This window comes from Etheostoma cragini, chromosome 14 (assembly GCF_013103735.1).
Source record: "Etheostoma cragini isolate CJK2018 chromosome 14, CSU_Ecrag_1.0, whole genome shotgun sequence".
NCBI classification, from domain to species: Eukaryota; Metazoa; Chordata; class Actinopteri; order Perciformes; family Percidae; genus Etheostoma; species Etheostoma cragini.
Genome location: NC_048420.1, coordinates 24,766,000 through 24,778,992, shown reverse-complemented (window position 1 = coordinate 24,778,992; position 12,993 = coordinate 24,766,000). Strand labels below are relative to the sequence as shown.

The window sequence follows — 12,993 nt, the reverse complement described above, 5'->3', positions numbered from 1 at the left end:
TGGTCCACCCTGGAGCTACACTCCTGCTTTTTTTTATCAACATGAATCACTTCCTGAAGGTTTGAAGATAAATCTGAAACACACACAGATATTTATTAATATAAATCTTAATGATACTTCTTAAGAAACTATTGCCTCAACTCTGTTCTGGCTGTAAAAGCTGTGCCCGTCTGTCTGAGAAAATCTCTGAACTGAAGGTAAGATAACTTGCTGCACCATTTAGAGAGTACAAGTCTCTGCTCAATGTAATTCTAGGCTTGGGCCGGTGTAAAACTGTTCTAACCACTTAGATATAAAGCCAAACATCAGACCACTGGGTGTCACACTTGCCTCAGCAGCTCCTGCGAGAGACAGTTCATAATGAGAGTGAACCGACTCCAGACCACATGGTGGCAGTAATGCGCCTCTACGCCAGGACTTTTACTTGCAGCAAGCTTTAATAACCACTGTAACTGTGTATCAACCATCCCATAAAGTCTTTTAGTGGTTTGTCTCAAGTGTATAAATAAGGGACGTACATATAGTCCTACAAAACTGATTTGATTATCTGGTGAAAGTGCAGCTGGCTTCTAGGGACAGCATTGATTCATCGAGAGTGGGGGCTGAAGATGGCTTCTCAGTAGACAACTCAGGAATCAACATGGGAATGGAAAAGACTACAAGTATGATGATCAGCATACCTGAGGCTGCAACAGCTGCAGCAGGGCACAAACTGCATATGTGGCTGGGCAAAGATTACTCCCCCCAACAGGTTAAAGATACATCAGGGCAGGATAAGGTATCTTAAGAAAGGGCAACAGGGTACTCGCATCGGCAGCTACTTTCTCAGAAGCAGCTTGAGTCCGTCAAATGAAGTTCAGCAGCTTTGGCTCAGTCCCCCACGGGACTGCTCTCAACTTCTTCAGGGTCCCAGCAGGCCTCACAAGCCTCATCAAGGCCTACTTCTGGCTGTATAGTTCAGAGGACAGCGCATCAGACCTGGCCTGAGGATGCCGCTTGTTTGAGCATATATGGATGACCCCTCAACACTTACAAGGACCGAGGCTGTTGTCATTTATCAGAGTTTGGTTGTCCACTGTTGTCCACAGTGTTGAGATTTTGATGTAACTGTCTGTATGGATCATAGTATTACGGTTAGCTTACATCTAACAGCTTATTTGGGCTAATGCATGATATGAGCAAAAATTGCGATAATGTTGAATATTGTAATAACATTATTTCTTGCAATAAATAAACATTAAAGTAGGGCTGGGCAATTTATCAATATTAAATATTACATCGTGATGAGATTAGCTATCGTCTAGAAAGAGTCTTTCCTGGTTTTACAGGCTGCATGACAGTAAGATTGTCATTTTGTAAACTATTATAACTGTACGTAATATTTGGCAGAGCTGTAGCAATGATCACTTATATACTGTCTCTCTGTGTCTCTCTGTCTATTTCTACATCATCAGTGCCTCATCCTGCTGTAATATCTTGGTGTGTGCTGCCCTCTAGTGGGCTCAACATGCAACAACTACCAGCCACCAACACCCACATACACTACTACACTCTACTACAGACATCAACACACACTTTACTATACACATCAAACATACCATCTACTACACACACCCAATCTATTACACACAACTACACCCAATCTACTACACCCCCAACACAATCTACTAGAGCTGGAAACATTCATTTTCAATGAATTCAACCCAAACATCTAAAGGAGAGAGAAGAGAGCACAGGAAGGAGAGAAAGACCAGCTGAAGGTTTAATGGACTAACCTGCTCTGTGGACCCGGAGCTGAGGGTTGAAAACAGCGTCCAGTAGTTCCCGTTGTCGCTCGTTCTCCTCTTTTGAACGACAAAGTTCCTCCTCGTACTCTGCTATCGTTCTTTCAAACAGCCCAAATATCTCTTCAGCAGCCGCAGTTAGTCGCTGCTCCACCAACGCTCTCAGCATCTGGACTTTACACATTTTACCTCTTTCTAACACAACAAAGACCCTCTGCTAACACTCCTTTCTAAGAGACGCCATCTTGGTCAGAGGGGGAAGTTAGCCGCGGTCAGGACTACAGCTTCCGGTGGAGATCTGTTGCTGAGCTTCAAAGTAAAAGTCCCATTGTTCCAGAATATTTTTTCCTTTGCCAAATGTCTTGTTGAGCGCGAACGGTGTGTCTTTCTGTGTGTGTGTATATGTGAGTATATATGTATACATACATTGCATGTTAACGGGTCAAAACCCGTGTTGCATTGCGGGAGATGGGAGTTAAATGTAGATTCATTTTATGTACGCTCAGATTTAGCATTGTCTTGTACAATTCAGTCAATTAAAAAAATAGTACAACAGTAGTTACATCAAAACGAACTTTCAGTACCAAAAGAAAGACGGTGCATTCAATAAGGTTCTTTATTTGGCATGTGCACAATAACCAAAACACACGTTAAAGCAAAATCTGAATAGGAAAATACTTGTGCAAAGTACCTGAAAAAGTAGTGGCGTTACCGTAACAAACTTCAATAAAATCAAGACAGAGAAACAACCCGATCAAATCATTTGAAAAGAAGGAAGACAGAGTATAAGAGAAGATAATAAATGAAGAAAAACATTGTTGTTTCTTATTTAAATGATGCATTAAATCATTTCATTTAGTTTCACATTTCTGAGCTTTAAGAACTACTAGCCAGTCAGAAGCAGAGTATGAGGGTCCTGACAGTACCTAGGTAAGGACTACTAGCCAGTCAGAAGCAGAGTATGAGGGCCCTGACAGTACCTAGGTAAGGACTACTAACCAGTCAGACTCGGACGGGTCTCAGAGCCGCTGGCTTCAGAGCTTCCTGCCGCTGCTACCAGAGCTGGAGTCAAGACCACCTTTGTCCAAGACAGGGACTATTCGAGACCAAGTCAAGACCGAGACCAAAGAGGTTCGAGTCCGAGTCAAGACCGAGCTCAAAGAGGATCGAGTCAGAGTCAAGACCGAGTCCAGGACAGAAAAAAAACTTGTATGCATGACATAATCAAAATAATAATTTGGGGTTATTTGTTGATGTAAAACAGTGTCACAACACCCAGGATGTATGAGTACATTCCCCTGATATCATCTGATCTGAAGAAAACAGAATGACGTATGGTGACACCTCACAATAGCAGTGGTGGAACTCGTAATACTACAGTAGTTACTAGTACTGAGTATTTCAGCAACAATGACAATATATCTTCCCTCCAGATGTAGAAAGACATAATAAACATGTACAAATACATATAATATAGACATCTGGACCAAAGACCAAAAGCCATTTTTACATGCATCACAAATCTTTACATCTCCTCCAGTTAGTCCAAAACCAGCTGCACGCCTTTTAACAAAAATTTAAAAAACGTGAACACATTATCCAGTCCAGGCTAGCTGTCCGTTAGAGGATAGATTTTAGGATCTTATTGCTTGTTTTTGAGGCCTTAAAAGGGACTGGCCTTATGAGCTGATCTCCTATGCCACCATTCTGCAGTCAGAACGCTGAGGTCGACCAATCAGCTGCTCCTGGACGTCCCGAGATCAAAGCTGAACAATAATGGCGATAGAGCCTTTGTTAACCTGGTTTCGGATGTTTTAAAGTCTTGTGGTTTTATTTCCATTGGATTCAGTACTACAGTCCTGGCTGCCACAGATCTTCAGCGGTAGTTGGCGGTTTATTTACCCGACACTAGGTGACTGTGAGCCGGGTACAGAGCACTGCGAGCGGCCAGTCATTCAGCGCTGATTTCGGTTTCTCTGTTCTTGTTTTAGAAAGTGGAAACTTAATATGTTCATCACAGCAGATGTGTCTTTTCTAAAATATTATGAATTTTCCTGAACTTTTCCTCCCAAAGATATTTGACTACATCTTGCTAAAATACCAAGGCAGATGGTTCCTTTGTTCAAAGTAAAGAGAAGGTCTTGGTACGGTCTCACCCCTTTCCACAAAAAAGGTTATTATTTTGCACATTTTCTGACGTTTTTTCTCTCTCACATCTTCCTGATATTTTTTGTTGATTCTCACTTTTTTCAACCTTTCTGTCCCTTTCTCTGACAAAAAGCAAAAGAAGGACAAAAATGTCTTGGTGGGGGGGGACAAGCAGCCTTCAAACGATCTGTGAGCAGAAGTCGGTCCGGGTCCGCTTCTGAACCAGCTTCTGGATCAGAGTCCTAAGCTCCTGCAGCTCTGCCCTCATCAACTGCAGCTCCTGGGTCTGCAGGGCCTGGTTCTGGTCCTGGTTCTGCAGTATCTGGTAAGGGCTCTTAGTCTGGTCCTCAACCGTCTGGTTTTGGTTCTGGTTCTGGTCTGTCTGGATTCTAGTAGATTAAATAATACTTGTTAGATGCCCAGCTCACCTTCAAAACACGCTGGAAGGAGTTAGCGTTGATTTCTCTTTTTAGTCCTGCAAATCAACGTTGAAGAACCAATTTCCCTTGTTTTGTTTTTCCAGAAACTAAACAAGATTTGTCTTGTGATCGAATGAAAAAGTTGAAAATGCTTATGCCCCCTGTATTTTAACATGAGGGGGTGTATACTTATGCCCCCTGTATTTTAACATAGGGGGTGTATACTTATGCCCCTGTATTTTAACATGAGGGGGTGTATACTTATGCCCCTGTATTTTAACATCAGGGGGTGTATACTTATGCCCCCTGTATTTTAACATGAGGGGGTGTATAGTTATGCCCCCTGTATTTTAACATGAGGGGGTGTATAGTTATGCCCCCTGTATTTTAACATGAGGGGGTGTATACTTTTCCCCCCTGTATTTTGAAGAAGAACAATCATTTATTTATGATACATTATTAATACAAAGAAAATGGGTGTCCTTAAAGGTTGGATTTTTTTATTAAGGCATTAAGATTAGTTTCCAAATGATGATTTTTTGTATTCCTCTTTGTAGTCAACTCGGGTTCATTAACTTATGAGCACCACTGTATGTGCAGCTCCTCTACCCATGAACAAATTAAGTGAAATATTGAGGAAGGGTTAAGAGGAGACGGTGCTTCATCTTCAGAGGCGAGACTCAGGATGAAGAATTCAATGGATTCAGTGATGTGGAATGAGATTAGGCGCTTGGTGAACTCGCTGGCTTGGTATGGTAATTTAGCCTCTCCAGCCTCCCAGGCATGTTCCTTATACTGTTGTGTAGCTGAATGACTGTTAATGTGTTACGTTAACATGCGTATTACTTGAAGAACTTGCCTTTCCAGATGAAATGTCTTTTCTGGGTCTTGTTCTGATCTTGAATTTTGTGAAATAATTTCATAAATAAATGTCACTTATATAGATGTTATTTTCCTCTTTTATGATGCGTTTTTCGACTGATTTGATTTTTATTCCGGAGCAACTTATAGTCCGTAAAATACGGTAGTGATGTTTTGAGTTTTTCAGCTTTTTTGAGTGATATTTATTTAGTCTGTTCTAACTTTTCAAATGTTTTAGACAGATTACGGTCCAAAGTGAAATTACATTCTTTTTTTAAATTGAAAAAAAAAAACTAGTTTCTTAAGGCAGTACCTGTAAACAAATCACTGAACATTTTTACAGAAGAGACATGTATAGATATATTTTAAGCCTCCTGAGAGGATATTTTTACCTTTTTTGGGGATTAGGTTTATATTTTTTAAGGGGAGACATATCCACTGCACCCCGCACGCTTTGTCTTAAGACCAGGAAAGGAGCAAACCTAAAAATGTTTGGGGGGGCTCCTTATTGATCACATTACATGAGAAAATGTATGCATATGTTTCATGCATGTTTATTGTTTGTATAGGTGTTTCTGTTCTTACCTGAGATACCAGCAATTCCTCAAGCCGTAACTGAGCCCACACACCCCGAGCCGGGGCCACAGGCGGCGTGGCAGCCGCCTCTCCAGCATCAGAGTCGTAGCTACCACCTTCACAACATCCACACAGCTCGTTAACATGACACAACAAATGCACAGGGACATGATGATGTGCTTGTGTCTTTAGATGCAAGTCCACAAAGACAGAGCGCATTTTAAAGGTCCCACATCATGCTCATTCCCAAGTCATACCTGTATTTTGGGTTTCTAGTAGTGCAAGTTCCCTTGCTATAATGTTCAGAATACACATTGTTCTTCTCGTACGGTCTGTCTGAATGTACCTGTGTTCCTCCTCTGTCTGAAACGCTCCTTTTTAACGCCTGTCTCTTAAAGCCCCTCTCCTGTAAAAACTAAGAGTCATTTCATGCAAAAGCAGGTAAATCAATACATTTACGTACATACAGTATATCTAAGAGTCTCTAAAGTTCCTATAAAAATATATAAAGAGGTAGGTTTTTGTTAAAGGTCCCATGACATGGTGCTCTGTGGATGCTTTTATATAGGCCTTAGTGGTCCCCTAATACTGTATCTGAAGTCTCTTTTATATGGACCTTAGTGCTCCCTAATACTGTATCTGAAGTCTCTTTATATAGACCTTAGTGGTCCCTAATACTGTATCTGAAGTCTCTTTTATATGGACCTTAGTGCTCCCTAATACTGTATCTGAAGTCTCTTTTATCTAGACCGCTCTGTCTCCATACTGTATGTGTGTGCGTGCGTGTACCTGAGTCCTCCACAGCTCGTCTCTCTCCTGGGCCACCCTCCATTGCGTGTCACTCATCATGGCTATCAGCAGATTCATAAGAAGGATGAAGGCGATAATAGAGTAGGCGATGTACACCAGGTAGATGATCGTGGGGTTAAGTTGGGTAAAGTCCACCGGCATATTCACGAGGCCAAAGTTGACCACAAACTCGGTGAAGATGGTGAGGGGGTAGGTGCTATATGAAGGATTGTAGGAAGGATCCACAGTCATGTACACCATCCACAGCGCTGGGAAGAACATGAGATTAAGTCTAAATCATTTTATTCCAAACATTTATAATCTCACAAACTGAGCATTAAAGGTTTCTGTCATAACTATAATGTTAAAGCCAGTACCATCTGATAAGTCAGATTTTCATGTTGAACCTGGCCAGGGCTGAAAATTATAAGGTTAAAAATATTTAGACAAATCCCAGTGTGCTAAAACGCTCAGATTTCCAACTGTTCTGAACCTTGCTAGGCAGGAACTACTGTTTTTTTAAGCTACCGAGGTGTTGACATTGGCTGTAAATGTTGTTAAATTGTCCTCATTTTTGGGACAGGTTACAGCTGAAACATGTCAGATTGAGTAGTATTTGATTCAGAAGCCTTTATCTGCTGTATTCTAATTCTGTGAACTGCTAACTACCAGTAGCTGCATGCTAACGGCAATGAAAGCTGTCATCTTGGCTGCCAATGTTGTAAAATTCTCCCAGGTCACATTACTGTTGAAAAGTGTCCAGGTGTGAAGTATTAGTATTGGTGTTTTTCAGGTTACGGAGTACTGCTGTATACGCCGTTGTAGCTGGACGCTGACTGTACAAGACATTAGGCGCTTTCGAGATGAACTGCGCCTCACCTGTGAAGTAAATGTGGTAAAGTTGGACAGTTTCTAGCCGATTCCAGCAGTCTTCAGGCTGAACAGGAAGTCAAAGAAACACTCACATCCTGCCAGGTCTTACACAAGTTGAGTCGTGTTATCCTCCAGAGCAGCAACCAGGTACTTGAGACCTACGTTATATTGGATGATGGTTCAAAACGCACCATTCTCTTGCATGAAGCTGCTGATCGCTTAGGCTTGCATAGGAAACCTGACAACCTGGCGCACCACACTCTCCGACAAGAGGGTTTGTACGATCCACGGAGCTACAGTGTCGTTCTCCTTGGCTTCCACATCACAGCCTGGCTCTTCATTCCAGATCCACAGAGCTTTCACTGCAAAGGAACTTGGCCTCGCCTGCCGTACGTACCCAGTCAAAGCCATGCAAGAAAGGTACGGTCACCTTAAGGACCTGACACTGCCACGCATCAAGGAGGCACAGCCATTGCTGCTCATGGGGTCAGACTACCGTCAGCTCATCACTGCTGTGGAACCAGTATGCGTTGGCACTCCTGGTGGACTTGCAGCTGTGCACATCAGACTTGGGTGGCTTTTACAAGGCCAATCCAAATTCCTGCGCCACCGGCTCACTCTGCAGCGTTGTCTTTTTACATCCTGAGCTCATCCAGAAGCCGAGCTCTTCGGCCACGTGGAGAAATCTCCCCCTACTCCATGCACCAAAAGAGGCAGTGTTGACTCAGCTGCCTGGGACAGAAAGACGACTAGCCAGATTGGCTAGAACCAATAAAATACAGCAATCTGCAAGGAGAAATCGGTGAAATACTCCAAGGACATCCACAAGTTGCTTGATGCGGGCTGAGTCCCAGTAATGTCACAGAAAGAGGCTGACTACATCACATGTCCTTTTTACATGACGCTTTTATCCAAAGCAACTTTTGACTTTTGTCTGACAATTGCAGAGGCCCCTTAAGCAACAAGGGGTTAAGTGTCTTAATCAGGCACACATTGGTTGATGTTTTACAGTAATTTTTGGAATGTATGGTCAATAAACCATTTATAGGAAATTATACCTAATGTTTGAGTTAGAAAAGCAGAAATTAGGAATTATTGAGACTAAAATTAAAGGAACGGATGTTGATGGATAATCCCAGATTGGAATATGTCAACTTTTACCCAATACTATTGTTAAAACACTTCCATTTGTTTTACAATGCTATAAAATTTAATAAGACGCCCCAAAATTAATAAAAGTATAGATGTGTACTTGGCAAAGAGCGTTGTCTGGAATCAATCATGTTATTTTGGGGAATTAAAAAGAACATTGATGTAGGACAACATGAGGACAATATGGGGACAATATGTGGACAACATGAGGACAACATGAGGACAATATGGGGACAATATGTGGACAACATGAGGACAACATGAGGACAACATGAGGGTTAAATAGACAGGAGCTCCAGAAAGAGGATTAATATAGGAGCATCAGCCGTATGCAATATCAGAAGTGTTTCTGGAACCTTAAAGCAGGTAAACATGTTATAATGAACACAAAAATACAAATATGAACCTGGACATGCGAGACAATAGATCACCTTTAACTACATGTTGGCCAGGATATACTCACCACTGCTGAAACCAAGTTCCACAATGAAAGTTAGAAACAAAAACTTCATTAAGTCTCCAAATATGACCTAGGAGGAAAGGAGACACACGTTAGGTCAGTCTGCAAAGACAAACTCTTCTAAATGCATGTTTTTAACTGTTTCAACTGCGAGACACAATAGCAGCTGTTACTGTAAGCTAGTCTTTATCGAGGACGGAGGTTTGGCCGTTGTCCCCCACTTACTGCTTTCTTTAAATTAATCAAATCAATTGTCTCTCTACATACTACTCTCTACTGTTGTCTCTACATATTACTCTCCACTGTTGTCTCTACATACTACTCTCTACTGTTGTCTCTCTAAATACTACTCTCTACTGTTGTCTCTACATACTAATCTCTACTGTTGTCTCTCCATACTACTCTCTACTGTTGTCTCTCTAAATACTACTCTCTACTGTTGTCTCTACATACTACTCTCTACTGTTGTCTCTACATACTACTCTCTACTGTTGTCTCTACATACTACTCTCTACTGTTGCGTGGGTATCTGAGAGACGCTGACCGGGCGTCCGTGTGTTATGAGACTGGAGTGAGACAAGTTGCCGAGTCCTACCTTCTGTATCATGATGACGTAGGGGCCGAACATCCAGAAACCTCGGGCAAAGAACAGCGTATTGCACCAGCCGAAAAGTAAAGCCAGAGCCATCACCTCGCGCTCCGCCTGCACCGAGCTGACCCTGAACACACACAGCAGCAGCACTAGACCCGCGTAGATGATGCTGGAAACAACACACAAGTTACACAACAGGGAGCCCGACAGGGAGCCTCGTTACACAACAGGGAGACTTGTTACACAACAGGGAGCTTTGGTACACAACAGGGAACCTTGTTAGATCTCAAGATGCTGATTAGACGGCATGGTTAATGCACAGGTGTGTTTGGGCTTTAGAGAGTTTTCCACTCACAGGGTGACGTGGAAGGGGCCCCCCAGGACAGTCTGGCCAAAGTAGTGCTTGGCCCCCGCTCTCAGCATGTCAGGGATCTGGTGGAAGACAAGAGGACATTTACACTTACTCCTGTCATTTAAACTATGTCATGCATAATTCCTAAAATCATATAAAATAATAATCAATGAATTAAAGGACGATTCTAAATATTACTACTATTAATACTAAATAAGGCTGTTTTTCCTCTAGAGACTTTGGTTTCTACCAAAAATTACATGTTCTATTCTTCAATTCAAAGGTGGAACATAATGGAAAACCAGTTTGAGAACCCCTGATCTAGACCATCAAAGACACAACTGTGTGGACCGTTGGAGGACTTTTCTTCACTTGTAACGTTTTCCTGATGATACTCACAGAGTATTTCTACAGCGGTACTCTTACTATAGTAAAGTATGTGGCTACTTCTTCCAGCGTTGTGGTTTAGGTGGATATGGCAGAGTAACTTCTGGTCCACAGGGTCTGAGAAGTTAAAGCCTGTTTCATAGTCTCACCTCCAGCAACAGGATGACTACAGCTCCCAGGATGCTGATGATCTCCCCAACCAGCCGAAGGTGGTCCGCATGGGTCACGTAGCTCTCCTGAGGCCCGGAGACGGGAAATACAACATTTCACAAAATCCTTCCCATTAATATTATTATTATTATTATTATTATTAGTAGTAGTAGTAGTAGTAGTAGTAGGCTAGTAGTAGTGGTGGCAGCTTAGTAGTATTACAAAGATGGTATATTAAAAGATGCATATTAATGTTAAAAAAACTCAAAGAGACATTTTCATGCCATGGGCCCCTTAAGATCTTTCTGAACAGATTGGTAGCAGTAGTCCTTATCATTGTTTTTCTACTCCTCCGCAGATTTTGGGTATCCCTCACTAAGTCTGCTACAGAGATCCAGAGCTGAGGTACAGAGTTTCTATTACAGTTTTTTGTGCCATAGTTGGTCCCTTAAGTTAGATCTAAAGCCAAGAGCATGGCTTACATATTTTATTTAAAAAGCGTTATCTCTTTATCTCATCGCTGCTTTTGCGGATGATGTGGTCCTGATGGCATCATCAGCCTGTGACCTTCAGCACTCACTGGATCGGTTCGCAGCCGAGTGTAAAGCGGCTGGGATGAGGATCAGCACCTCAAAATCTGAGGCCATGGTTCTCAGCAGGAAACGGATAGAGTGCTTTCTTCAGGTAGGGGGTGAGTCCTTACCCCAAGTGAAGGAGTTTAAATACCTTGGGGTCTTGTTTGCAAGTGAGGGGACAATGGAGCAGGAGATTGGTCAGAGAATCTGAGCAGCGGGGGGGTATTACATTCAGTTTATCGCACCGTTGTGATGAAAAGGGAGCTGAGCCAGAAAGCAAAGCTCTCGATCTACCGGTCAGTTCTGGTTCCTACCCTCACCTATGGTCATGAAGGCTGGGTCATGACCCAAAGAACCAGATCCAGGGTACAAGCGGCCAAAATGTGTTTCCTCTGGAGGGGGGCTGGCGTCTCCCTTAGAGATAGGGTGAGAAGCTCAGTCATCCGAGAGGAGCTCAGAGTAGAGCTGATGCTCCTTCTCGTCTAAAGGAGCCATTTGATGTGGTTTGGGCGTCTGGTAAGGATGCTTCCTAGGGGGGTCCCTAGGGAGGTGGTCCAGGCAGGCCCAGCTGGGAGGAGGCCATGGGGAAGACCCAGGACTAGGTGGAGGGATTCTATCTCCAACCTGACCAAGGAACGCCTCTGGATCCCCCAGTCGGAGCTTGTTGATGTGGCTCGGGAAAGGGAAGTTTGGGGTCCCCTACGGAAGCTGCTGCCCCTTGGACCCGATACTGGATAGGCAGATAAAGATGGATGGATAGAAGCTTTTTCTCCTGAACGCTTTGTGTTGTTGTGGCCACATTTGGAGGACACATGTAACGATCGCCATTAATCATTAATTGTGAGTGCAACAAGCTGACTCACTAGCTGAGGACTTCAGAGTTCTTTGGTCCTCAACACAAAACGTCAGTAATTAAAAGTCTTGAATCCAAAGATTTCAAAACATAAAATACATAAACTTAGGATCTTTACTTTTCTTACAAATCAACTGCAATTCCGTGTTGCTCCAACATCCAGAGGCTTCTGGCTGTTTTCGCAGGGTACTATTTCTTTTTATTCTAAATCTAGCAGCCAATCAAATTACATTATTCTAGTTCAATGGTCAACTCCAATTTCTACGTCCCATTTTCCACAGGTTTTCTCAGGTCTTACAAATAAAAACTCAAAAGATTATTTCCATAGAAATGGCTTCCACACCAGTCAACTAGGAGACTGATGCGATCTGAAGCGGTTGACAGTCCCGATTCACACACATTAAACCTTCTCTGGACCCGGATGGTGTAGGCTGTGGCTGCAGTCGAGTAGTTGGCGGGCGCGTCCTTAATCGGGCGAAATACACAACACATGGTGAAGATCCAGATGTAGAGGAGGTAGAGAAACAGCAGTAGCCTGACACAGACCAACAGAGCAATAAAAACAGGGTTAAACAGGACTGGACATCTGGACCGTTCTCATATCTGACTGCAGATATCAAACTTTACCTGAAGTAATGTTTTCCATACAGGTTCCACTTCAGACTGGCCAGCTGCTTCACAGGAGTCAGCTCCAGGATCCCTCTAGACTGGAGAACAAAACTAAATTACTTTCAAACATCTCCCCAGCATCACATCACCGTACGAAAGGTTATTGGACATCGTCGGCCAAACGTTTAGCTCGTACGTCCAACTTGAACAGAACTTCTTTTTGGCTGTTTATAGGTTGAGACTGACGATCATTCATGTTCATGTGTTCAGGCAAAAAGATTATGTGCTACATAGGAGCCGATCCTAACACTGGTCCATCTGAAGTCTCTTTTATGTAGACCTTGGTGGTCCCTAATGCTGTATCTGAAGTCTCTTTATATAGACCTTAGTGGTCCCTAATACTGTATCTGAAG

At 42.8% G+C, this 12,993-nt stretch overlaps 3 protein-coding genes across 4 annotated transcripts in view; all 3 read right to left on the bottom strand.

Moving 5' to 3' along the window:
• LOC117956469 (gastrula zinc finger protein XlCGF57.1-like) overlaps positions 1 to 1,546 on the bottom strand; it is a 15,111-nt gene extending 13,565 nt beyond the window's left edge. The window contains exon 1 of one of the 2 annotated variants that reach the window (XM_034891551.1): positions 1,542 to 1,546. The gene's annotated coding sequence lies outside the window, so the exon portion shown is untranslated. Of the gene's footprint in view, positions 1 to 897; positions 906 to 1,541 lie in introns of those variants that run through there. The other variant, XM_034891550.1, reaches the window with a different exon arrangement.
• The window catches only part of LOC117956478 (zinc finger protein 32-like), a 19,657-nt gene extending 17,586 nt beyond the window's left edge, over positions 1 to 2,071 (bottom strand). Inside the window, exon 1 of the mRNA XM_034891561.1 lies at positions 1,776 to 2,071. Within this exon, the coding sequence (XP_034747452.1) occupies positions 1,776 to 1,968 (193 nt within the window). The 5' untranslated portion in view covers positions 1,969 to 2,071. The remainder of the gene's footprint in view (positions 1 to 1,775) is intronic.
• Positions 2,072 to 3,720: 1,649 nt separating this feature from the next.
• LOC117957225 (transient receptor potential cation channel subfamily V member 5-like) lies at positions 3,721 to 12,836 on the bottom strand. The gene is made up of 10 exons (XM_034892822.1): positions 12,777 to 12,836; positions 12,599 to 12,678; positions 12,371 to 12,506; positions 10,543 to 10,629; positions 10,010 to 10,086; positions 9,658 to 9,823; positions 9,066 to 9,132; positions 6,578 to 6,846; positions 5,798 to 5,904; positions 3,721 to 4,321 (listed from the first exon to the last, which is right to left on the bottom strand). The coding sequence occupies exons 1-10, from the start codon at positions 12,834 to 12,836 to the stop codon at positions 4,111 to 4,113; spliced, it is 1,260 nt and encodes a 419-aa protein (XP_034748713.1). The 3' UTR covers positions 3,721 to 4,110.
• Positions 12,837 to 12,993: the final 157 nt, after the last annotated feature.